The sequence below is a fragment of the Crocodylus siamensis genome, chromosome 2 (genome assembly GCF_052110815.1).
Source record: "Crocodylus siamensis isolate JL-2025a chromosome 2, ASM5211081v1, whole genome shotgun sequence".
NCBI classification, from domain to species: Eukaryota; Metazoa; Chordata; order Crocodylia; family Crocodylidae; genus Crocodylus; species Crocodylus siamensis.
In genome coordinates this window covers 231,263,584-231,290,270 of record NC_143396.1, presented here as the reverse complement: position 1 = coordinate 231,290,270, position 26,687 = coordinate 231,263,584, and the positions used below count along the sequence as shown (strand labels likewise).

General features: G+C 44.7%; 1 protein-coding gene across 2 annotated transcripts in view; it reads left to right on the top strand.

Annotated features, from left to right (window-relative positions):
- Nucleotides 1-26,687, top strand: part of MAPKBP1 (mitogen-activated protein kinase binding protein 1) — a 131,317-nt gene that overhangs the window by 45,503 nt on the left and 59,127 nt on the right. For both annotated transcript variants that reach the window (XM_090033365.1, XM_090033364.1), the window contains exons 3-4: nt 1,958-2,049; nt 26,098-26,160. In XM_090033365.1, the coding sequence (XP_089889491.1) occupies nt 1,958-2,049; nt 26,098-26,160 (155 nt within the window). The remainder of the gene's footprint in view (nt 1-1,957; nt 2,050-26,097; nt 26,161-26,687) is intronic.

Genomic DNA, 26,687 nt, shown 5'->3' with positions numbered 1-26,687 from the left:
TTTTCTTTTCTTTTCCTTTTTTTAAAGGGAATACTGAATTGAAACAAAGCTATTTCCCTGCTTTGCTAGTGGGTCTAGAGATGCATTTTTAATAGCATGCTCTCATATTAAAAAAACCAAACAAAAATATCGGATCCAGTTTTGTAGAAACCACATTTCCAAAGAGATTCATTATGCAAGAGGAAAGGGACAATTTTATGTTCCCTCATACTGGGTTAAGACTTCTGGGCTATGTTATTAAAGGAAAAAGAATGGGGATGGAGTGTCTCCAGAGATTGGGATATATGAAGTCTTCTAACCTTCATGTCACTGGTCCGGAGCCAATACAAGGCAGAAATGTTTGAAATTCTGCCTGTTTCAGGGTAGGGGATGTGTCTTGGCCTGACTCCTAACGGGAGATAGTTGCATCCCAAAACACACTGCTACTCCTGGCATACTCTTTAGCTACCTGAGCAGTGAACCAAGCAGATGGAGACCACATTTTTTCATGCTAGGGAGGACTCTTTTGGATCTGTGGTAAGGCCTGTCCCATCTCTGCCTTTGTCCCAGGTTGTTTGCATAAACACAAGATGTTGGTCTCCAAGACATCCATTAATGATAATAGTAATAATTATGGTAATATCCTCGTATGCAGTGCCTATGCCTGAAGGCTTATGAATGTGTAACAAAATATAACTAGAAGTATGGTAATTAAAACCAGAAGACAACGTGACCCAATAAAAATATGAGTTGGCAGAGATTGTGGTGCTGGAGAAGGCACATGCATGCAACATGTAATAACTAAAACCATACTGCACAAACTATACAAAGGAAAGAGGAAATGGTTTTGTGCCTTAATCAGGAGATCCCAAGGGCTGAACGTAGGCTGAAGTTTAGGGGCATGGTTTCCTAGAATGTCTCATGCCATTGACTAGGAGCCTAGCCTTTTAATCTGGCATCAGTTTTCTTTGACAAGCATTATGTTTCCTTAAAAAAAAACAAAAAAAAAAACAAGAACATTTGGTCCTTTTTCTTAGGTTGGATGGTCTCCTGCAGTAGTTCTCAGTGTGTGCTTTGTGACCTCTGAAGAGGCATGGGTCAGGAAAGTCATTTGGGGTGAAGTGGGTTGTAAAACATTAAACACTTTTTACACCTTAAATGAAGGAAACAAGATTTCCAAAATAACTTCAGGGTGACAGAACCTTTCCAAGTCTATGAGGTCATATAGATTGGTAGTTGTATTATGTCATCTTATCATCGCTATATTTACTCTAGAAGTCAGAATAAAAATTGTAAGAACTTTGGGAAGTTTGACTTTGAGGAAAAGGGGTTGCCAACTTGAAAACACTTGAAATATTGGTCTAACAGTTAAGGTAGGAAAAAGCTAGCAGGATCTTGGATTCTGTACTGTGTAATCCATGCCATAGGTTGGTTGTGTGGATTGCCTGAGCCTCAGGTACAAGCAGAGCCTCTGGGAATCCCAAAGCTTTAAAGTATTATTAGGAACTGCTGGAACAGCTAGTCTATAGGCCTTGCAGAAAGATCCTTCCTTTGCCTGTTTTGGGTTTATTGCTAGCGGCAGTTTGGAAAAGCAAAGACACATGAGAATGATTACAGATTACTCCCAGTTCACTGTAAAGGGATGAAGGCCTGATGATGGGTTCTTACATCCTCCAAGTAGCTTTTGCCAGTTCTGTCTTTTTAAAGCTGAGCTCATTGTCTGGAAAAATTCAGACATTTCAAGCAGCAGCTGCTTGACTGGACTGATCATGTTTGGGTTTGTGACCCCTGCTCTTCTAGCTTCAGGCTCCCTCTGGATACTCAGGGGTGGCAGCCTGCTCCATTGGCTGTCACATGAGTGACGGGGGATTCTTGTTGATCTCTTCCCTTTCTCAGTGCTATGATAAGCCATGTACGCATTTATCTTTGACTGCAGCTTATGATGCTTTGTGACTTCTTTTTTTTCCTTTTGTATTAGGTGACCTTGGAGAAAGTGTTGGGCATAACCGTGTCAGGAGGCAGAGGATTAGCCTGTGACCCCAAAACTGGTCTCGTCGCATATCCAGCAGGGTGAGTTATTGAGCACATTTATTAAATGAAGGCTGAGCTTAACCTTGGCTGATATAGCAATATAAAGATACTCTCTATATTCAGTACAGTCTTTTGTGGGGAGGTGGCTAATTTGCACTGAGCAGTCTCTTAACTCACTTGTGGGGGTGACAGCAGCTCTAGGCAGTGTCACTTTAATTGATGAGTAGAAGGATTTCATTTACCTGTCATTCTTAATGAGCTTCTTTGTAGCTCTTCCTTCCTCCGTCTGCTTTCAGCTAAGTGTTAAATGTCTTGCGTTTCTAATTAGATTCTCTAGTATGGCAAACTCGCACATAACGTGAATCACGTTCAACCTTGAGGGTTCCTAATGGAGCAGGTGATGCTCTCTCTGCGATGATGACAACTACAGCATAAAACCCTCTTGTATATATTCGGCATCTTGTGGGCAATTTTGCTCTTCACCCACCTATGGAGAGAAATATGTTGGACTATGCTGACCGCTTGTGTCAGTGTCCAGTACCACGCAGTACCTTAACTCCCACTTTGTTCCCACTTCTGTGCTTTTCTTTCTGCCCTCAGAAAATACTCAGATATGGAAGAAAGCATGTTTAGGAGTCCATGGACACTGCTGTGAAGGATGGGTCACAGTAGGTTACTCGAGAGTAATATTGTATTGTATACTTCCTCTGGACCCAGTAATTGAACAGTTTGCCAGTATATCTGTCCCATCCCTGGGTGGAGAGACTAGGCTTAGATCCCCTGCATGTGACAGGAAAACGCACTGCTTCCAGAAGGCTGTGATAGGGAACCACAGAATGCTTAATGTTACTCTGCTGAAATGGTGGTGTATCACAGCGAAGCTGGAATTTCTAAATCTGTGTCTTTGAAATATTAGCTTCTGTTTTGGTATTAATCCTAGACATTTGTACACACACTAACCTGCTTGCAGGTATCCTGCATTAATGCAGTTTGTATGTGGATATCAACATCCCTTCTGAGTTCCCCAGCTAGTTCTCTTTGGTAGCCAACTGCTTGGTTGGCTCCTGGAGATCAGAGTAGTTAGAAACATGGTGGTGGGCTTATGATAGGCAAGGAGGCCTTAAATCAGTGATTCCTAAAGGGTGAGTGGTGGAAGTGTGCTGTGAGATTCCTTTGTGTGAGGAGTGAGGAGGTAAAAGCTTTCCTCCTGTCTAGCACCCTGAACCTGCCCCAGCTAATTTGGTGGTGCCTGCAGCTGCTCCTCTGGGGACTGCCGCCACTGCCTTTCCCTACCCTTTGGCATCCCCTGTGTTGCTGCCCCACCCCCCAATTCTTCCAGCAGCATGCTGTGCTGTAAGTGGGTGGGAGGACACACAGGCAGGACTATGCTTTGCAGTCAGCCTTGTCCCTTCTACTGCTAACTGTGCTCCTGGCACTAGCAAGAGGGGTGTGGGAGTGGTTGCTGGAATGTGAGACCCTGCAGGAGCAGCCTCAGCAGTGGGAGCTGCCCTTTCCCACTGAGGTACAGACCAGGGGTGGAAGGAGGAAGACTTAGAAAGAGCAGGGCACAGCAGGGTGAGTGAGGTCACCTTTAAGTGGCACTATCTGGATCAGTGATTCTCAACCTTTTTAGCTTCAAGATCCCTTCTTTTTCATTTCTGAATTTAGATCCATCTCTGTAGATTTAGATCTTTCAGTTGGGATGCTGTAAAATTCTGAAAAGTTATGCAGGGGGGGCCTGAGACTAAGAAGTTCACGAACCACTGATTTCAAATTATCACTTTAGTTGTGAATACATGCTATTCCTGTTTGTCAATGTTCAGTGCTTCAACCTTATGCTTGCTTGGTGGTGTTTTGTCTTGTGGTCAGTGATCTTCGTACCTTTCCATTTTGGTGAGTCCTCAAGCTACCTTTGGGTTGCGGTCTGGGGAAGTTTGATGGAGTCTGTTCTGGTGCTTGTTAGGTTTCATTTCCTACTACTTCAGCCTATATGCATCTCTTGGATGGTAGAGCTTCAAAGTCTGTCATGTCAGAGAGAACACGCAAATCTGGGCAGTCTAATTTAACATTGTATTTAGAGAGTACATGGATTTGTTTAAACAAGTCAGAATCTTTGCCCTTTCCTTTAACCATTGGCTGTGCCCTTTCATAAGAGATGCCTAGTATCAGTTAATGGGATGTAGACTTGGATCTTGGGGGGGCGGGGGGGGAGTTCAGCTTAGCGATAGGCAGTCATCCCAGAAGTAGCTGGAAATCTTATGAAAGCAACACTCCATTTCAGTCCTTGTGCCTTGTGAAGAGCATGTCTGTATTCTAATAGTAATACTAGACACTTTCTCGGCACCCTTGGCAGTTTCCAGATTTTGAGGACTGGAAATTTACATATAGAACATGGCAATGAATGGAGCCGCTCTCCATAGTAATTGACTGAGTGACTGGGGTTCAGCTGTTAAGAGAAAATGGAATAGGGAGAGCTGAGATGGTTTGAGAGTGGAGGTTGATGGTGAAAAGTCCTGCCTCTCAGTTGCTGAAAGTGAAATAAAATGACAACAGTGAAACTGACCGTTTCTTATTTTAACCTCCTCTCTAGAGTTTCCTACTTGCCACTGGCAAGTGCATGTAAGGTTTCTGCATGGTTTAGCTAAAATGTAATTTGTTTGCTGCTCCTACTATAAACATACTGTTCTGTTCCTTATACATGGCTCTTCAAGAGCCAGGCTTGCTGGGAGCCAGTCTGAATGAGGTAAGATACATCTGTTCCACAAAGCCTTCTCTCCGTGACCACTGGCTGCTCTGTTTGCTCTATTTCATGTTGTCCTGGGTCTTGCCCTTTTATGCTGAGAGCCCTTGGGGCAGGGTTCCTGTTCTTTGTTGAGGAGTCATCATCATTACCTTTTGGAAACTGCCTTGTCAGCTTACGCTGCTATTTAAATAACAGGGCAAAAGAGCTTTCAAAAGAACTTTCCTTGGCTGTGAAAGTCAGACCTGAGGGCAAATGCAGCTGAGTAAACATAAACTGCCTCTGTTCACTTTGTGTTTGCTTGTTTTTGGGAGGATGGCATCCTTGGATTGTCCTGGAACCAGGTTGAGTCTCCAGATGTTTGCCATTTTACTTTTTTTTTTTTAAGATTTCTGTTTGTTTAAACTGAAGGCAGGTTAAGATCTGCATCCAAGTCTGACTGTATCCCTTTACATTTGGACCCAGGCAAATATATTCTAGTGTATGTATCATCTTCTCCCTGTGGTGTTTTGTAACACTGAATATATTCATATTTAAAGAGGGCATCGTGAGAGAAGGTGAGAGAACAGATACACACTGAGGTGTTTCTGGCTCTTTTACAGCTTAAAATAAATTAATTTGGTTAATAGCGGGCTCTCATTACGATCGTGCATGCCAAGTGTCAGTCTAATTAGTGCTATCAAACATGTAAGGACACCTGGGGATTCTTTGGGGAATTAAGGTTATGTGGTTTGCATAGGTATCCTTGTTCTTACCTGTTGGTAGCACCATAGGGCTTAAGGAGGAAACCTGTGGAACATGCCAGCTGCATATTGGCTTATTTGATTTGCTTGTTGCGTGCCATGGTTTGGCTGTTTTGTGATACTGATGTGATTTGGCACTGTCAAGCCAGTCTTTTGTGTTTGGTTTGCATTGGGGTTTGTTACAGGCCCAAAGTGCAGGAGAAACAACCTGCAGATTTAAATGACTGGCAAATTCAGTTTGTTTGGTTATTGTTTTTCATTTGCATCCTCAGTAGGGTTCTCCCTCCTGGGCAATCTTCAGGCAACTTGGCACCACTGTTGTGCTGGTTTGTTTGTTTGGAATGATTTATTTATTTATTTTGTCGGTTGAAACTTTTTCTCAAATTGATACAAATTTTCTTGGACTCAAGCTGTTCCTTAAGGCAGCTGGCTCCTGGCACCAGTATGCAGTTCCTCTGCCACACCCCACATCTTCCAATCACTTCCTCATTTCTGTACAAATATGCTGAGTGTCACAGTCCTGAGATGAAATCCCCTTGGTCTTCCAGCCTGGCCCACCACAGAAGGCCAAATTGTATAACAGTTTTGTGTTTCCCTGAAGGAACAATCTTCAAGCACCACGCCTGTTTCAGTACTTCCCCAAAGCATTGCTGAAGTCATAATCCTGGTGGCAAATTGAGGTGCATCCACCAGCACATGGGTGGATTAATTTTAATGAGGATTTGGTCCATAAAACCTTGCCTTTCTGAGTCTTTGACTTGCTTCTGGGAGAAACATCACAGGCAGCCCAAACCTTTGCACTGGGTTATCTGCAATGGACTGCCATTAGCCCTCCTGTCCTGACTGGGAGCAAACTGAACCTCTTAGACCACACTGAGCCTCTCATCCCTTTCTTCCCCCCTGGACTGATGGTTTTTCATGTGTTCTTTTCTGACTGGTCTTTGGTGGGATAACATAATTATAGGGGCAAGCATACATGGCCGATATTCTAGGGCAATCCCTTTGCCCTCCTTTTGCCTGGGGAGGTGTGAATGGATGGGAAGTGTTTATAATCTCATTTCATAGAATATTCTTCATTTGCTGCTCTTGTCTTCCTGCTCTTAAGCTGACAAAGGCGCAAATGAAATAAGCTCTGAGTAGCTTAACCTGATCTACGTCTGGGTTATTGGTCATGTGGTGTGTGGCACTGTCAGCTTTAACAGGGAAAAGATTGTTGGATTTTTTTTCTTGGCAGGCCATACTTTCTTATACCACCTTTTCCCAGTCTGCCTCCCCACAGCTTTCCCTTGCCCCTCTTGGTCTATTTTTTTGCAGTAGCTAGCTGAAGTTCTGTCTCCTAGAAACAAGAAGGGAAACAAAGCTAATAAAATCCTCTGAGATTACTGATGACTAGCATAAAGAAAAAAATGTTTTGAAAGGGGGAAAATATATCCGTCCATTTGAATTCCAGGCCAGATGCTCTGATGACTTGAGTCAGCTCTTTGTTTTCAAAAGCTTGTAGGGCTGCGTGACTTCATGATTTATTTTGCTTCTCTCCTCTCCTCCCCCCACCCCTGCCCCTGCTCCTTTTATTTTTTTTAAATCTCCTCTTGACCCCTCTTTCCTTGACTCACAATCAGACATGAACCTTTGCTCCATTCAGAGAACTCAGTTACCTGCTCTAGGGAGCAGCAAAAACGTACATGATCATGCACAGCCTGCCAGCAGGCTTGTGTTTTGTCTTGGCTGGCTAGTGATAAAGGTAGTAATTATTTCCTGCTGTGCATTTCTATCATTATGGCTTTCAAATGCTACTATCTGGTAAAGGCGCTACAGTGATTTACTTGGCTTGTTTTGCTGTTGTTTAGCTTTTCTTTCCAGCCCGTGGCTGTTAGGATGGGAGCTGCAAGAACATGAGGTCCTTCAGTGTAAAAGCATCCCTTCTGGAAAGTGCAGGTCAGATTTGCATTAGTAATAAGGGTAATGAGTGAGTTAGCTGGTCTCAGCTCAATGTTATTCTACATCCCCTTTCCTCGCAATAAGAAAACAAACCCCCAGATGTAATTTGGGAGCAGAGGCTGCTATGTATACAGAACAGTTGCAGGACTAGAATAGTGAGTTGCCAGGGAGGTGCAATGAAAGATATACTTCAGAGAGCTTGCACAGAGACTGCATCAGCTTGATGAGTTGGATGGATGTGCACTGCATTTGCTGAGCAGATGACCTGGAAACCTCAGTGTCTGTACAGCTTCAGAATGAATTACCCTTGTTCGAAGATGGGATGGAAATAAATGAGGGAGTCATATGGTAAGATTTAAAGATGCAAGACCACGTGTTAATGCTGCTTCCCTGTGGTCCTTGCCAGAAGATGTTGACTAAGAACAAAACTTCTTGTTTCAGTTGTATCACATTAAGAATCATAGAAAATTAGAGTTAGAAGAGACCTCAGGAGGTCATTTGGTCCAAGCCCTCAAAACAGGACCATCTCCAACTAATATCCCAGACAAGGCTTTGTCTAGCCAGATCTTAAAAACCTCCAAGGATGGAGATTTCTACCACCTCTCTGGGTAACTTGTTCCAGTACTTTACTACCTTTCTAGTAAGATTTTTTTTTTCTTTTTTTTTTTTTTCTTCCTAATATTTAACCTCAACTTCCCTTGCTGCAACTTGAAACCACTGCTCCTTGTTCTGTCATCTGCCACCACTGAGAACAGTCTAGCTCTATCCTCTTTGTAATCCCCCCTGCAGGTAGTTGAAGGCTTCTATTAAATCCTTCCTCAATCTTCTCTTCTCCAGACTAAATAAGTGCAGTCCTCTCTGCTTCTCCTCAGAAGTCATGTGCCCCCAGACCATTTTTTGTTGCCCTCTGCTGGACTCTCCTTAATTTGTCCACATCCTTTCTGTAGAGGGGGCCCAAAACTGAACACAGTTCAGTGGAGTCGCATCATACGCGCATTTAATTTACGCGAATTCATCATACGTGTATGCCCTGGAGTGCCAGTTGTTTGGATTCATCCTGCAGCTACCCCCCGCAGCGCTGTGCAGCAGCCATGCTGGGAAGCTGTGCGCGCTGGCTGGGCAGGAGTTTGGTGCAGGCTGTCCTGGGTGAGAGCAACTGAATGGGGGAGGGAGTGGACTGTACCACTGGGCAAGCCCCGCGGCTCCCCTCCACCCCCAGCCAGCTCCTAGGACCTTGCGTCTGTGCAGTCTGCAGCTGCCCCCCGCAGCGCTGTGCATGGGGCCAAGCAGCTACATTGGGAGCAGCCCTGCTGGGAAGCTGTGCACGCTGGCCAGGTGGGAGTTTGGTGCAGGCCAGCTGATTTTCAAAGGTAATTTTGACTATCCACGATTTTCGCCTTATGCGCTGACTCTAGAACCTAACCCCCGCATAAGATGCGACTCCACTGTACTCCAGATGTGGCCTCACCAGTACTGAATGGAGGGGAAGAAACACTTCTCTTGACCTGCTGGCAACACACCTACCAATGCAGCCCAGTATGCCGTTAGCCTTCTTGGCACCAAAGGTGCACTATTGGCTCATATTCAGCTTAGTGTCCACTGAGACCCCCCAGGTCCTTTTGTACAGAATGCATTGTAATGATTACCCCTCAGAGGTAGGTACTTGGGCTGTGTAATTTGGAGTGGGAAAATGTGTTCTCTTGGGGAAAATTTCACTTTTTATATTGGCTCCTTGGGGTTCTGTTGGTGAAGAATTTTCCTCACATGAGAGCCTGGCCTGAAGGGACAGCCTGCCTCCTTCTTGAACTTGGACAGCCCTCCTGAATCATGGCCATCTAGGCTGTGTGTCTGCAGATTTGGGCAGGTGATTGACAGATTACAAACCAACAGGAAAATGACAGCAGCCTGTGTCAGAGGCAAAGAGGAGAGTGGGATGAGTGAATCAACCACAGTCAGCAATTCTCCAGCCAGAAATCTGCTCAGCACGTGTGGAGCTGTCTCAGATGACTGAGTGGTAAGTCCCACTGGCAGTTGAATGGGTGAAGATCTTTTTTCAGCAGTGGTTTATTGGTGTGCTCCCAAATTTCTCTTCCAGTTGGATATAAACAAGCTGAACCATTCACGGTTATCCCCATTTGGAGTTGCCTGGAATGTTTTAGCTGTTATTTTCCATCATTATTTAGATGATTGCACATAAGGAACACATAGAAATGAGTCAGTCATATAGGAAAATTTCCTCTTAACTGAAGCTGTATTTAACAAATGGTGGAAGAGCAGCATGCAAGATAGCTATCTGCAGTCTTGATGGTGACACTGGTATTGCCAATACAGGAGAAAGGGGATGGGTGGCAGGTGTGTATGGTAAGAACCTGTGATTTGAGGCAAGACAGGTCCCATCATTGGTTGGTAATCAATTAGGGCATCAATCTAAATTTGGCTCATGTTAATAGTGACAGCTGTACTGTGGTGTGAGTAGAGTTGGTGGCTTCATTCTACAGGATGTTTTAGGAAATGTGTATGCCCTATAGCTGTCAGGAATATAGATGGACACATTGATCGATGGCACTTTTCTTAGAAAGAAGGAAGCATAACTAGCAATGCATCCTGCTATAGATGTTCAGAATGCTTACTGTTTACATCCACGTCCTCATGGCAGTGAACATTACAGTAATGTGCATGCTTGTATGCATATATTGGGGGTTTTGATGACACCCTGTAATTACCAGTGGACAAATGTGCATGATCTGAACTGCCATCAGAGTCTATATACAGTAGTTAATTTCTTGGCCTCTTTGCCTAAAATGAGTTTTTGAAGACTCTACTATCCTAACCTTCTCCCTGAAGTGATCATAACTGAAGCATCCCAGTGATTTGAACAGCTATGTATATTCACTAAATTGAGTTAGTCCCTGGTGTATCTGGCCATATTTCTATTTCATACTTACAGCTTTGGCATCCTGAAATTTCCTGCATCCCTTTTTTTTTCATGGGAGTGGAAGTTGGAAATAAATGAAACTGTTAGGTAACTGGTTGTCTTGCACATCTTCAGAGTAATTTTCCATAACAGTTGTATATTTGGCTTAGACTCTGCCCACCCCAGCATGTTAAATAAATCTTATGAGCAAAAATAAGTCTAATTGTTCTTAGTACTTACATATTCATTGACATATGTGAAGTCAGTAAAAAATATTACTCCTCTTTTTACACCAGTGTCTACACTGGTGAAAATGGGGTTGCAGGATGTAGGGCAATGGTTAATTAGGACCAAGCCTAAGTGAGGCTGTCTGCAGAGCTCTTGAAACTTTCCTGACCTACAGGCTCTTCAGGTGCTGATTTACCCTGCTCAGACTTCTGTCAGGCACTTCTGGGTTTACAAGCTAAGATTTCCTTTTTATAGCAGAACCTTGTATCCTGTAAAGAACTCCATAGAAGTGCACCCTAAAATGGTGTGGAACCTGTTTTCAAACACTGAAATTAACTTGTTGCACCAGAGGGAGGTTGAATTTTTCCTTTGAGACAATACTCTGCAGCAGTTGAACCTTCCTGCAGGCAGTTTGGCTTGATGTGAATTAATTTCTTGTTTTGCAATACTGTGCTTTTAGATGCCATCTGGGGAGATTTCTTAACTGCTACAACAGGGAGGGGGGGTAGTCTTACTGAGAAGGACAAGAAGGTCCCTTCATTCAGGCTATTTAACATAATTTGAAATAAGGAGCAACTTCTGCAGCTGGGCTTGCATTTAACCATTTTTTTTAACTTTGTGCCAAGAAGGAACAACACAAGGTTTCAGTATTTTGATTCTGGTCAAGAAGAGGTGACTAATGGCCAAACTCATCCATTAACGGCAAAACTGTTGGAGTGAAGCTGGCATAGTTGCCTTTCTCCCCTTCTCCTTCCTTCCTACATTTTAATTAAGCAGTGTAAGGAGGGGAGGGGAGAACCTGCTCATGCTGAAGGAGAAAGTACTTAGGCCTCAATATATTTTCTTCAGTCTGCTTTTCTATCTTGTACTTGTCCAGGCATTGGATTGGATTGGATAGAGAGATGGGATGGGGCATTAGTGTTCTCCTAAGTTCTACTCATAAAACCTGGTTGGGATGCTAGAAGAGGCCTCCACATGCTGCAGAGCCTTACCATGATTCCAAAGAAATAGTTAGAAAACATGACATTTTAAATCACCATTCTTAAATTTCTTGTTGAACAATTCTTCCAGTTGAATAGAAGCAGTTTCACACTTGTTCCAGCCTAGCACTGCTAATTTGGCCCACTGTTCCTAAAAGGTAGTGGACTCCTGGTCTACACTACAAAGCTTTTATGGCAGAAGTGGAAGTTTGCTGGCAAATTTTTGTGGGCCCACATTCAATACTGCCTTCCTATTGGCTCAGTTGCACCATCTGAGCAGATAGACTTGTGCTGTTAGCTGGTAGGTGTGTGTACTTAGATACCCCTGTGCCCTCAGTTAGCTTTAATGGTTCCCTCTGCAGCTGGTGCCTTCCCAGATGCTCTTTGTGGTGTACTTATGCTGTGCGGACAGAGCTGCTGCATTGGAGTCCTGCTGAGCTGCTAGGAGTGTCTGAAGGTGCAGGCATCAGTCTGCTGGCTAAAGATGGCAGCCACAGAAAGAAATACTGCTTTGTTGAATTACTGTCAATTGAGTCATTTAAATTGCTGTTTAATTCACATCAGTATATAGGAGATGAAGAAGTTAAAGAAGCAAAAATGTGAAGAGAATCGACCAGCAAACACTGCAGAAAGATCTCATCGGTTTCTCAGTAAGAGAACAGAATCCAGTCTTTCACATGTATTTTCTGTTCCTTGCTCCTGATGCCCTGTTTGTTCTAAGCACACATATCTGAAAGAAACATGGGGCACTTTAAACCTTGCAAAAGAGACTCAATTCTAAAATAAGAAAATGTAAAGGGAAGCAGCAAATCCCCTGTTACAGAACAGAAAAGGGGAAAGGAAAAAAAATCCCCCCCATCCAAACCCATTATTAAGCTAATGAGTGACTGAGACAGGCCTTAGCTGTTCTTTGACCATTGGAGCTCATGAAATTTCTTGGAGGGAGAATGGTTCAGTGGCAGGAGTCTTTCACTGGAGCACTCTGCCTCTGCCTCTGTCTGGTGAGATGTTAGCTCCAGGAAGCAGCAACAGCCCAAGTACTGGAGTGGGGCATTAATTAACTTATGTGGAGAACAGAATCTTGCACATGACCAAATTGCACTCTGTAGTAAAAGAACTAGTGAGGGCAGAGAGCACAGAACACTGTTTGGGAGTTCCCAGCTCCCCATCCTGCTTGGGACAAGTCACTGCACTCAGTTATAGCAGCCTCTAGGTACTTTTCAAGAACAATCTGGAGGTTATAAAGGGGTGAATTTGCCATAAAGGCATATATCAGAGAGGCCGTTGCAACCTCCATCAAATGTAGGTTTAAAAAAAACAAAACAAAGCACTCTGCTGTGCAATCATGTTCTTTGACTTCAGCAGTATCTTATCACTAATGTTGCTGGGAGTGTTGGCACGTTAGGCTGGGGAGTGCTTTACCAACTGATTGATTATCTGCCTGATTCATCCTTTACCTATTGACTCCCCTTCTACCTTATTTAGATCAAGCCTATGTAGATCTACTTTTCATTTGCTTTCCCACCAATATCAAAAGCACAGTGGTGCCCTTATTTAAGCTCAATGAATAGGAGTGTCATATACACTGTAGTGATGCTCAGGAAACCCCTGCAGGATTGGGGTGGGGGGTACCACTTGCTGGGAGGCTCTCAGAGAGTTGGTCTAATAAAAAATACTGGATTTACCCAAAGAACCTTGTCTGCCTATGTCCTTAGACCAACGTGGCTACTACCTATACTGCTTAGAGGAAGAACCTCATCCATTGAGAGGCAGTAGTGTCCACTTCTGCAAGACTGTGGGTGGATTGGTAACTGAATTTTCCTTGGGCATGCTGCAATGGTAATGGCGCACTTCAGGAAATGTTTCTTGATCAAGAGGGAATTTCAAGGTGGTGGGGAGGAGGTTAGTGCGAGTAAGTACATAGCTTGCTCCAGTTTAAATCAGAATACAGACTTGGTATGTAGGAGACTAGTTGGAAACAAGCATGAAGTTGTGGGGGCTGTGCCTGTGTTGGAGTGGATGTGCCTCCCATCCTCCTGGTTTCTTGTGGGAAAACTTCAAAGGTCCCAGTGTGGAACTGGAAATGTTTTTGAAATCTTACAGTTTTTTTCAGGACAGGAAACCAGTTTCCTGCCCAGCTATAGACAGTACAGTCTTTGCATAATGCCCGGACATCAGATCAAGGGGTGACTGGAACTGCTTCACCACAATGCTCTCCAGATCTGTGTCTAAAAGTGGTATATTAGAGTGCAAGGCAGCATATTTTCATGGACTGGGGCTTGGGAGGCCTGGATTGTTTTCTCAGCACTGCCACTAGCTAGTGTCCTAAGACAAGTAACTTCCTTTCCTTCTGTCTCAATTCCCCTATGCTTAAAATGGGGGCAGTTAGGATTTGTTTCCTTTGTAAAACAATTTGAGGTCTACAGGGAAAATGTAGCATAATAAGAACTAAGCAGTAAAGAGGTGAGGCAGTTGTCTTGTTGATGTTTGTAGGATAGCCACTTGTACCACAGCTTTTGTCCTTGTCTTTCGAGGGAGCATTTCTCTTTCCATCATTCAATTCCCTGCCACTTGGGCAACAGTCTGCTGATTTCTTTACCTCTTGCCTTTACCTCCGTTTTTTTGCTTAGCTTCTATTCAGCTTTCTACAAAACATTTTGGGTTATAATGTTTAAGGGCATGTAACACTTCAGTGCCTTCCTCTTATTTCCATCTAGTTACTTGTTGTTGCTTTCTTTGAAATTATTACAGGTTTCCCTTGGTTTATATGGGTTCTGTATGTGTGAATTTGCTCTTGTGTGATGACCCTTTTTATACCAAAATTTGTTATATGCAAGGTAAATTAACTTGTTTGCAATTAGTGTGGTAGAAGCCTGCAGTCAGCTGCTTTGTGCAGTGCATTGTGGAAATGATGTGCATCAAAGTATAGTCTCCTGTATAGATCTGCTCTTCACCCATTGTCTGCAACACATGTTTTTGTAGTTGCCATCCCCGTTATTATTAACATTTGCCACTGCCCTGTGCTTGTCAAGGAGTACCAAAATTGTCTGGTAAAAGTGGTATAAATGGGTCTGGGGGGTCAGTACAATCGAGGTCTTGGAACGTATCACTATTTGTTGCATTGTAAAGTGGGTTTCCTTTACGCAAATTCAAGTTATGCACCGTTTCAGATTCATCTGTATTTCATGCCCTTCTTTTCCTCCCTACGTATCTTTGAACTCTGCACCATAACACAGCTTTCTGTCGCAACTTAGCCTGCAACAAGAGGCAGCTTTATCTCATTGATGCTCGCTTACTGTCTCTCTTTTGGGGTAGCTACTGAAAGTATTACCTATACTACAAAAGGTGAGAGAAGCCTCTGCCCTACATGAAGCTGCCATTGTGTAGGCTCTGTGTGTGTGTGTGTGTGTGTGTGTGTGTATGAGTGTGTGTGAGAGAGAGAGAAAGCATAAGCCTGGTGCTTTAAAATGTTTGTGTTAAGATTCTGACATGCTGCCAAATTCTTGCTGAGGATCACTGCGAGAGAAAAGAAATGGAAATCTTTCTTTCTCAGTTTTCTCTCGGCAAAACCTCAACTGAAATTCATAGGGTGAAGAAAAGCCCTTTGCACTTAAGGTTTTCCCTTAGTCCGTTTCAAAGGTCTATAAACAGCAAGGGTGTTGGAGCTTCTAAGCAAAGAAGTCACAAGAATGTTATGGAAAATATTGGCATAAAGGAGCAATAGTGACCTCAGCCTTTGTTATTGTTAGAAGCATTTTGTTTCTGTCCTCATCTGGCTATCTGGGCCAATATTTCTATTTCTTGTGCTTGGAATGATGCATATGGTTTCAGAATTTAAATTCCTTTAGTTGTAGTCCCTTTAATTTTACATTGGTCACTCTTGAGCTCTGTTGTAGTTTTTCTTCTTTCAGCCTTACTCGCTTAGTAAATAGGAATAATGCTTAGGAATAGGAATAATAGTGGCCTACTCACATGTGCATAAGTAATTGAGATTACTTATTGAATGGGGAAACAAAAAGAGGTAAGAAGTTGTAATTTTTAACATATGTAACTTTACCTGAGGCTTTGATCTAATTAGTTAGAGAATGAACTAAGTTGAAGCCACCCTATACAAAAATACCCGAACACAAGAAAAGCAGAGTTTAAGATTGCGAAGAGATAGAGATAGATGAGAGAGAATGACTACATCTGTTTTGTTTTGCGGGCACTTTTTCTCTTTAGCCAAGAGTGGCTCTCTTCAGTGAAGCAGTGCAAGTAGGAAGCCCTGATAGGTTTGGAAAGCTGCTATATGCCCACCTGCTCATTCTTCCCTTGCAAAAGTTGGATTGCCTCAACTATTTTGGAACATAAAGGCCTTTTTATCAGTAAGGCAGCTGGGGTTCTCTCTCTACTTGTGACAGCAGGGGGATGGATTTGATTAAGAAATCCTTAAGCTGCCTGTCTACAGGTAGTGACCTGTTCTTTCCCCTCCCTGGGAAGAATTTGGCATCTTTTGGATAGTTATGCCTCCTAGCAACCAGTGCCTTGGTGCAGCAACGTGACTTGCTTTGGAGCCAAGTTCTAAGCTTGCATAAGAATGAGGAGGAAAAAAAATCCTAGCTAAGTCTGGGATAAAACTTTTGAGATACCAGCTGCTTCAGCTCAGCTCCACCCTCCTAAGAATCTCAAAACAAGCCCTGTGTCTCCTGGCAACATTGACATGGACTGCAAACTTTAAATTTAAAGAAAAGCATGAAGCCCAACCTAAATATCCCATCACCAGGTGAGAACAGCGGGGCACCCTTCCTTTTCCTGGAAGACCTGGCCCTGTAGTGGGTGTTGGGGTTTTTGCTTGCGGTGTTGTATTAAAAAGCTAAAGACTTGTCTGTACTGCAGAGCTGCTGCCACTGATGGACAGCATAGGTATTGGTGTGTTGGCACAGTCCCCTAGTAAGGACTTGGCATATACTGACAAAAGGGATTTTTTCTGCCAATGTAGTTACCTCAACTCCAAGCAACATCAGCTGGGGCTATCCCAGTTTTGGCAGGAGAGAAGTGTTGCCAGCACCATGCCGTCACAGTGCCTACACATCCCTCCAGTTCTGGTGGCTCTGTGCAGCTCACCAGTTGTTAAAGGAGACTGCTCAACCTGGCAAAAAGACATCTGGTGTCTACATGGACTTCGTCACCCAGTGGTAGAAGCTGCCTTTTGCCTGAGAGAGGTGGTATAACTTCAAGCAGACATAGGAGCTTCTGCTGCTTCAGGGAAGCTCTGAGTGTAGACCCGCTCACAGTTTGGCCATCAAACTCTAGCGTAGGCTAGGTTGAAGCCAACAAAAACCCTCTTGTATCGTATTTGCATCTGTATCAGGAGTGTTGCTAGCAGTTACCCTAGCCACTGGGTATGATCTTTGTGCATTCCTAATCCACAGATCTATACTGCCAAAATCTTGTAGTGTAGACTAGGCCTAAGAAATACTCTTGCTAGCAGCAGTGCTGAGAAATTGTACTTATTACTTGGGTGCGTGAAAGAGACACACAGGCGTGTGTTACAAGGCCACCCCTGAGGTCTCATCAAGACTTCATTTTGCTGCTGAAAAGAGCTGTATTTTTTTTTTTTTTTGTTTTGTATGTTGTGGGAACTAACGGCTCCCATGATGTAAAACAGTGAAGATGAGGTACTTGCAACAGAACTAGCTGAGATCTGTGTGAGGGAGGGCTACGCTGCTGACCTCTGAGTTCACCTCATAGTTGTTGTTTTTTTACCTCTGGAGTAAAAAACATTAGCTATCCTGAAGTAAATATGCAACCTTTTTATTTAAGCCCAGGTAGCTGAGCTGTGGGCACCACTGAAAGTATTTTGCTCTGTTACGCAGGGTGCAGAGCTGTAACACGCGATGCCAGTTGTGCTTTCTGTTCCTCTCTTCCCCTCCAGCAGTGAGTGGCCTGTTCTGAGCCAGTGGTTCTTTGGCTCTGTGCTTTCGAGGAAGCTGGTCTGATTTGCTGCTGACACTTGTGCACAGCTACTGCGCAAATAATGCTCACTGAGGCATTCAAGGGGAAGGATTGCTCTAATTTTTTGCTGCAGTGGGGCTGCTGTTCATCTGCTCTGAAATGTGGAATAAAGAGCAATGCTAGGTCATTGGATCCTTGAAGGGGCTGCCGATGTGTATTACTTTTACAAACAAAGTTCTTTGGAGGGGGAAGAATGATGCAGGCTCTAAGGCAGCCCTTTCTCACTTAGCCATTTCCCTGCCTCCTCTCTACTAGGATGATTAAATTGAAAGCAGAAACAATTAAATTTTATTGCTCTTTGTATCTCTCCTTTGATGGATGGCTGTTTTAATATTGACTGCCAGTGGTAAAAGAATTAAGAGTGAGGCACTTGCAACAAGATGTCCCTTTCATCATGCAAAAAGCCTCTCCCTTGGGTCCCTGAACTGTTTGAATCACAATGAAGAATGCCCTGGCTGTGCCTGTTGGTAAAGTAAAAGAGGTGAAGTCCAGTTATTCTTAGATACATAATATTTTCCCCTCGGACTTCAATTCAGGGAAAACTACTCTGGCTTGCTGGTCTGTAGAGCAATAGGAAATTTGCCCTGTACTGCTTCACGGGGAAGATGGCACTAACCTGAAATGCAGTTAGAGAGGCAGAATATAAATCCAGTCAAGTCTATGCTGCTGTTCAGCAGGGTCATTTGACCTCAGTGGGCTTCACTTCTGCAAGAGGTCCTGCAGCCTCCCAAGAATTTGCCTGGAGTCCTGATTTTCCTTAGAACCTGGGGGCAGACCTGAAACTTCAATAATGCTCTCTTTCTTCTTCTGCCCCTAGTTTCTCTTCTGGTCTCCACTGCAGTTCCCTGTCATGCTTCCAGTAGCTTGTTTATACCTCTTCAGCATTTCTCTCATCCAGATGTTTTCTGCTATGGGGACTTACATTCTGAAACTGTGTTTCTTTGATCTTGTGCTGTGGCTGTAAAGGTTGTAGCTGGGGCTGGAAGCCAAATGTTGATCAAAGGGGGACTGGCACTAGAGAGCAGGCAGAGGGAGAGCACAGGTGGTGAGCAAGAGGTCGTTGAAGCAGGTGCCTCAGCAGGTCTGTAAAGCAAGTTCACTCCTGCATGTTGCTGTATATATTGCAGTTTTGACTCTAGGTAAAATTCTCAAGGTATTGAAGCAAGTAATTTCTGAGAGATTAGCAAGTACAATGTTACATCAAACCTCACACCCCCAAGTGTTTCAGTAGCACTGTTCCTGGAGAGGGCAGTGTGTGGAAGTCTTGGCACAGGGCTTGTGAGGATTTCATGCTTTTGGCTGTGATCTTGCTGTTGGTTGCTGATCAGGTCTTCATCCTTCTCAACAGCATTTCAGTTGGAAATGGTCTGTACAAGGCTCCTTTTCTTACACAGCCAGATTTCTCTTTCATAAGTGAATTGGATGGTTTCCTAATGTAAACCAGCGGGAGGAGGTTGGGTCGTTTTAACCTTCAGCTGTCTTGTCTTGAGCTGCCCATCACTGCTGCACCTCCTAGAGATGGCCTTAGCTTTCAGTCACTGGGTAGTGTGGATGTTTTGCATTAGAACTGAAATAAATCAATTGTCAAGGGAACATGCATTATAGAAACACGTTTTAAGAACTTAGCGTAGGCTCTATAATTGGCAGTTTTCCCGCATCCCTAGAGGGTGAGTGGGTGTTTTAAGTGCACGTGCAAGTACGATACATGCTTTGTGGTTTGTGGCTGCCCAATTCTACAGATTACCATGCGATTGTTTCTTTTGTTTAACTCTAATGTTCCACCACCTCTGCTACTTTTGGTGCTTTGTGTAGTTTGATAGATGCAGGAGGCAAATAGCTGCTTGAGATCAGTACTGCAGGATGTTTAGAGCAGCCAGCAGCCTGGACATGGGGTATTTTGGCAGAACGTGTGGGATAACCTTCCTCAGGGTCCACAAAGAAAGCATTTTAATCTTATGGGTATGAGCCTGGTGGAAAGAACCTGGGGACTTGGGCTGTTGAGGGGAAAGGAGGAGTTTGGAGGCGGCAGCCAGGAGCTATGGCAGCCATGAGCCATGGCAACTAAAACTGGGTTATCGTCTATGCTGAAAAGTTCAAATGTGTAAAATTTCCAACCTCATTACAGCCCCAGTGACTCATAGATGCTAAACTGGTTTAAATGTTCATGTTTTTTCCAAAGCCGTTTTTCCTCCTCTTTGTAGTCCATGACCAAAGCCAGCATTTCTCATCCTGTGGGTCACCACCCAGAAGTGGGTCACAAGAATATATGAAAGGGTTGCCAACAAACTTGAAAAGTGGATTCTCCTTTAAAGGAGAAAAACGTAGGAAACTGTGGCTTTTCTCTTGTAGGCTGGCAGAGATCGATCTTGCAAGGGGTTGCTTGGGGTCCTCCATGCCCCCCCACACACACCTGGGGTATGTGGGGTGGGGAGGATCCACACACCCACTGGGGGGCTGGAACCTGAGGACAGGGGGCAGTGGGTCAGGAGTGAGGGGCACTGGGTCAAGACTGGCCATTGATGTTTAAAAATAGGTCCTAGTACAAAAAAGGTCCAAAACCACTGACCTAAGCAATCCTCAGCCTGTTGTAAACGTCTAACCCCTGAAGAAATTTCCGCCTTCATATTGTGGAGCCCTGCTAATAGGTCACTGGAGCTTTTGTTCTTACTTATTTGCTGCTGCTCGCAGTGTGACCCCAGTCCCCCTGCTGCTGTATTGGTGGGTAGGCTTATAGTTTCCATAGTTAGTGGGGTCAGAAGGGACCTGTGCAGATTGAGTCCAACCCCCTACCATGGTGGGGAAGAGTACTGGGGTCAAATGACCCCAGCAAGGTGTTCATCTAGCCTCCTCTTAAAGACCCCCAGGGTAGGAGCCAGCACCACTTCTCTTGGAACTTGGTTCCAGATCCTAACCGCCCTGACAGTGAATTGGGCGCCTCCTGATGTCTAGCCTGAATCTACCCTCTGCCAGCTTGTGACCGTTATTCCTAGTCACTCCTGGTAGTGCTCGGGGGAACAGGGACTTCCCCAATGCCTGCTGGTCCCCTCTGACTAGTTTGTAAACAGCCACTAGATTCCCCCTCGGCCTTCTCTTGTGGAGGCTGAACAGGTTCAGGTCCCGTAGCCTCTCCTCGTAGGGCCTGCCCTGCTGCCCCCTGATCATGCTGGTGGCCCTCCTCTGGACCCTCTCCATGCTGTCCACATCCCTCTTGAAGTGCGGTGCCCAGAACTGGATGCAGTACTCCAGCTGTGGCCTGACCAATATCTCATAGAGGGGGAGGATCACCTCCTTGGACCTGCTTGAGATGCATCTGTGGATGCATGACAAGGTGCGGTTGGCCTTCCTGATCGCATCCCCACACTGTCAGTCCATGTTCACCTTGGCATCAATGATGACTCCAAGATCCTTTTCTGCCTCTGCACTGATGAGAAGGGAGTTCCCCAGCCTGTAGGTATGGTGCTAGTTCTTCCTCCCCAGGTGCAGCACCTTGCACTTGTCAGTGTTGAAACCCATCCTGTTCTCATCCGCCCACCCCTGTAACCTGTTCAGGTCCGATTTGTAGCCTATTCCTCCCTTCTAGTATACCCACATCCCCCCACATCTTAGCGTCATGTGCGAATTTGAACAGGGTGCTATTTACCCCCTCGTCCAAGTCGCTGGTGAAGATGTTGAACAGTGCGGGCCTGAGGACTGAGCCATGGGGGACCCTGCTGCCCACATCCCTCCAGGTCTACCACCACTCTCTGGGTGCGGCCCTCCAGCCAGTTAGTGACCCATTTGACTGTGGGTGTTGACGCCACAGTCCCCTATTTTTTTAATGTGAATGGGGTGAGAGACTGTGTCGAAGGCCTTCCTAAAGTCTGGAAAGACTACGTCCACCGCTACCCCTGCGTCTAAGGATTTTGTGACCTGGTCATAGAAGGCCACCAGGTTGGTCTGACAGGACCTGCCTCTAATGAACCCATGTTGGTTGCCTCTAAGCATAATCTCCCTGCTGGCTCCTCGTGGACATGTGTCAGGATAAATAATTCTCTCAAAAACTTGCCCAGGATTGAGGTAAGACCAACTGGCCTATAGTTTTGTGGGTCCTCCTTCCTCCCTTTTTTGAAAATGGGAACCACGTTGGCCCTTTTCCAGTCCTCTGGCATCACACCGGAATAGCATGAGTGCTTGTAAAGCCGTGCCAGGTGTCCCACAATGTCCCACAATGACCTTTGCTAATTCCCTTAGCACTCTGGGGTGGAGATTGTCAGGATCAGCTGATTTAAATATTTCCAGTCCCTCCAGAAGTTTAGTGACTTTGGGAGCCTTACTGCCCTAGGTCACACAATATTCATGTTTGACAGCCTATAATTTTCAGTTCATCAGTTTAGTAACTTTTAAAATACGGTTAATCCTTTTGTTTTGTGTTGGGCTTCTTATTGCATAATTAGTTTTCCCCTAATATATTCTGATCTTGCTCAAGCATGCATCTTAACTGTTGTGTCTAGGGTGGGTGGAGTGTTTTCTGCACCAGCAACAGGACAGATTCTTGAGCAAGTTCTGGCCCCTTGTCTAGAGCTGTCTGTACACAGGCTTATAACAATCTTGATGGTGAGGTAGAAAAGGGAAACAGCTCTCCATTTGCCTGCACTTTCCAGGAGCACCCAGATCCTTTCACTTTGGGGGATTCCTTCACTTTGAGAGAAAACAGTTTCCCTGTTGCATAGGGCCCAACACTTGCATGTCACAAAGTAGCTCTACACTCTGTGAGTGTCATTCCAGTCCCCTTCCTCTGCCATGATCTGCTGCTTTGCTTTCGGCTGCCTGCCCTATCTGCAGCTGTACTCCCTGCCCCCTCCTTGATCTTCCGTTTGCCACCCACACAGGCCGCCTCTGCCACTTGCATTTTGCTTGCTGCATGGTGGCCACCCCATCTCACCAAATGCTTCCTTCTTCTATCTTAGTTATCTGAGGGGAAAAGTAAGCAACTTCTGGTACTCTTGCTTTGCCTAAATTGGGGGAGGCAGGAGAGTGCCACAGTGTGGCACTGCAACTCCTGAGAGATGAGGACAGAAGCCAAGACAGCCTTATGAGCCAGGCGCTATGGAAGTGACTGATCTGAAGTTGATGGAGCTGTTTGCTCTTCTCACTTACTCCTGCAGCAATGTTCAAGGAAGACTGTATTTGAAAAAAGAGGAGCCAGGCTTTTGTTTGATGTCCAAATGGAGTTTTCTCTCTTCCCTGCGGCATCTGTTAATAGCCAAGATTGCAGGGGCAGGGAAGAACTTGACCCATGAACTCTGTCTCTGATCATTTATCCCACAAGATGCAACAAAGCAGAATTGATTAATAGCTTTGGAAAGAAATTACATAATTGACTTTTTAATCTTAGCAAACCTTTTGGGGAGGTGGGTGGCCAATGCAGGGAGGAAGGGAAGAAAGAAGGAAACAGACTTCTGCATAAATCTGCTTTTAATTAGCTTGCTGACAGAGAGGGGCAAGGACTTTGGGGCTAAGTACAGATAGTCAAAAAGCCCAAGGCTGAATCAGTTCAGTCTTCACAGGTTAGTTTAAGCTGCATAAATTGAACCAATAAGCAAGTGAACAGACATTCGCTTTTGATTCCAGAAATGCAGCCACATGCCTGCAGTGGCTCAGACCAGAGGCTGAGGGTACTAAAGCATGCCACCCTACTTGGCTGGAGCAGACAGCTTGGGCTAAGGCTAGCCTGCCCACCCTGTGAGGGATGTTTGCAGGGGGAGGGGTACAAAGTATCCTGGGATGCTGGGGAACTGTGAGTTAACTTTAATCTGGAGGGGATCTGGGACACAAGTTTAATAAACCTATTTAACTTAAATCAGTTAAGTCTAATACATCTATCCAGTTTTGGCCACTTTGAATGGAGTTTAAGTCTGTTCTGTTAGTGGTTTAAACCAGTTTCCAATCACTTATATCAGTTTGTGTGTTATTTATGTCCCTAGCCAGTAGGATTTGGAAAAGAACAAGGAGTGGAGCTGGGAGGAGGGGAGGAAGAAGAAACTAGATGTGCATCTGAGAAAAAGGCAAATTGCTGTTGACTCAGATACTGTACGTAAATGTGCTATTGACATCTGATTCCTTTCCATTCTTCTAAATTTAGCTTGGGAAATGTTTGTGTTTTCCCTTTACCAGAGCTGCTTGTTATTTCTTCTTAGGGGGTCTCATGCTAGCCACTCCCAGCACACACAGAGCACATTCACGTGCCCTCCCGTATGCTGCCTGAAACCTCTCCAAGGAGCCATTCACACTGACACCTCAGCTATTCCAAGCAGTCTTCCTGTTGCAGAGGGGTAGAACTTTCTCCATGACCCTTTGAAGCAGCTGTGATGGTGACAGATGGATTTCCTTCCTCTTTGTATCAGAAACCAGTACATCCCTGCACATGGGCTGCCTTTAGGAAAAAAAAATTGGCACTTTTATAGTGCCTTTCATTGGGAAACATACAAGTGCTTCACTAAGAAACAAAAGATTCATGGAAGATTCTCAGGTCAATCACTGAATTATTTTTAAAAGTACCGTTTTGTATTTTCAGAGTGCTCTCGAGGGCTACGTTTTCAGGTTAAGGATGATACCATAACCTAGAAATAAAACCTTTAAATATTATTGTCAAGAGTTTCTGCAGGGCCTTTGTGAAGAAAACGATACCTAATTCTGACTACCTGGAAACACCACTTGTGCAGCAGTAAGTCTGCCACTAAGTAGTGTACAGTCCCATAAATATCAGTGAAATCAAACCAGAGTTCAGTTTGAGAGCAAAAGGTGCTGTAATTGTCTAAGCAAGCTGCTTTGGTAATCCTGAGAAGCTGGATGCTGCTTCTGAAATAGTTACCAGTAAATTAGTGAACAAGTTGACCATCTAGACTGTCATTAGACACCAGAATCAACACTCCACTGGGTAGAAATGCAGGCATCTTTCAGAAGCATTGTTTGCTGTGTGTTTTCTGTGTTTACAGCTTCTCATTGGGTCATTACTAGAAGGGTTTCCTTCCAGTGTTCATGCACTGCAGACCAGTTTGACCAAAACCTCATAAGGCCATCAGAAAAGCACTGGTTTGTTCTACTTGTGCCAATCCAGCTCTGAATTTTGTGGGAAAGATGTAAAAATATCAAACCTATTGCCCTGTTCCTCCTTCAAATACTAAAGTAAAATCCATCTTGGCAAAAACTGAATGTGTGTGTATGTCAGATCAAAGATGGCCATGCAGTCTGATCTGTATTAGAATAAAAATACCAGACTGGAAGGACAAGTAATCTGACATTATATTGACCATTCTTATGTTCTCTTTATTAGTCTGGGCAATGCGATTTTGTATAATTCTTTGTTGCGATTTTGTATAATTCTTTGTTCTTGTGCTGGAACAATGACACCTTGGCACAGAGGTGTGTGTTTCTGTGCTGTCACATGGCACGGCATTGTGTGAGGGTGCTGAAATATCATCTAAAGGGTTTACCCTTGTGGAGTATGAGAAGGGAAAGAGCTTACCCAGCTTGTAGCATGGAAGTGGGGCCAGCACAGCATGCTAAGGACAAAATGCCCAACTTCCTGTGAAGCCAGGGGGGTTCTTCCATTGCGCCTCTTGTTTTCTGACTGGTCAGTGACCTGGACTCTTGCTCAAAACTGAAGCCTTTTCTATCCTTGACTACTGTGAAAGGTAGGAATGGAAGATTGCTTAAAGCTTGTCTATGCGGCTTCTGTGCAGAGCTAAGGAACACCCCTCAAAGTGTGCTCTGCCTGTTCACTCCTGCTCAGTGTGTACCAGACCCTGCAGTGAGGCAGAGTAGCTGTCTTGGATTAGTCAAGCACGTGCCCAGCCTCTGCTCTCAGGTGTGCTTGCCAGCACGTGCTCAGGGATGTGCCAAGGTCGTCCGGTTTCTGGGAATTGGCATGTCTGGAGCAGAAGTAAGTGGGTGGCCTGTGCTTCACAGTGGTGCTCCCAGGCTTATCATTAAAGCAGCGTGGACAATTCTTTACTGTCCCAATAGGGCTAGGTCTTAGTCACTGGGTTATTTTAGGCAAGGTGGTTGAGCTGGAATGGCAGTTGCTGGCAAGATGGTGTTGGTGGAAATCTGGTTAAAGTCTGCACAGAGAATAGGCACAGTTCTTTCCTTCCCCCAACCCCCCCAAGCTCTCCCTCATCTAACCCCTCTTTCTTCATGCCCTACTTTGTCCACTTAAGTAGACATCCTGGTTTGGTGGCCAGAGTGTAGGGCCATTTTCATAGCCGTTGGTGAGGGTGCAGGAGAGGGACAGAATCATGGCAATGTTGTAAAGACTTTTTTTTTCTAATGAATCTTTCTGTTTAGCTTGTGACTGGTAGGAGACCCAGGGCTCACAGTTGAGAGTGACTATATTTATGGCATTAGCATCCATCCCAGATAGCTGAAATTCAACCCACGAGGGTAGAAGGTGGAGCAGTGATTCTGAGCTGCTTTTTCACTCTTCTGCCAAGGATAGGAGAGTAACTCTTGCTTTGGTACCCACAGCCAGTTATGTCGATCTCATTTTGTTCTTCTGTTATCTCTGTCTAGGTGCGTTGTTGTGCTATTCAACCCTAGGAAAAACAAGCAGCACCATATTCTAAACAGCTCCAGGTGAGTGCAACTCAAACAGCTGCCCTGGTGTTACAGGGTGAGGTAACAGTCAGGTCCTCTTTTTATGGCTCTAACATAATCATAAGAATTGTAGGAGGCAGGAACCCTGCTCCCAGCTACTTCAGTCCAAAATTCTACCAGCAACAATTATCATGGGGAGAAAAGGCAAACTAATTTAACTCTAGCTCCTCTGCTCATGAGTTCTTGTAGGGAAAGCTGTAGCAATGCCAGTTAGGCAAGAGCTCAGGAGGAACTTCTCTAAGGAATGGCATGGAGGCTGTTTTACTCTAACTCTGTGAGGCTTGCATAAATTTTTTTTCACCTGAGGCTTCAACCCTCCAGCTGTCAGGTAAAAAGACCTGTGTTCAGTGGCAAGTCCAGGCCTGCAGGACCCTTTCTGTGCTGCTAACACAAGGCTAGATTTTTGGATTGCAGGGAATCCCCACTGCAAGTGTTCAGTCCCTGAAAACAGAACTGCCATGCCGGGTCATTACATGCAACTCGGGCCTCCTTCCAGCTCATCCTGT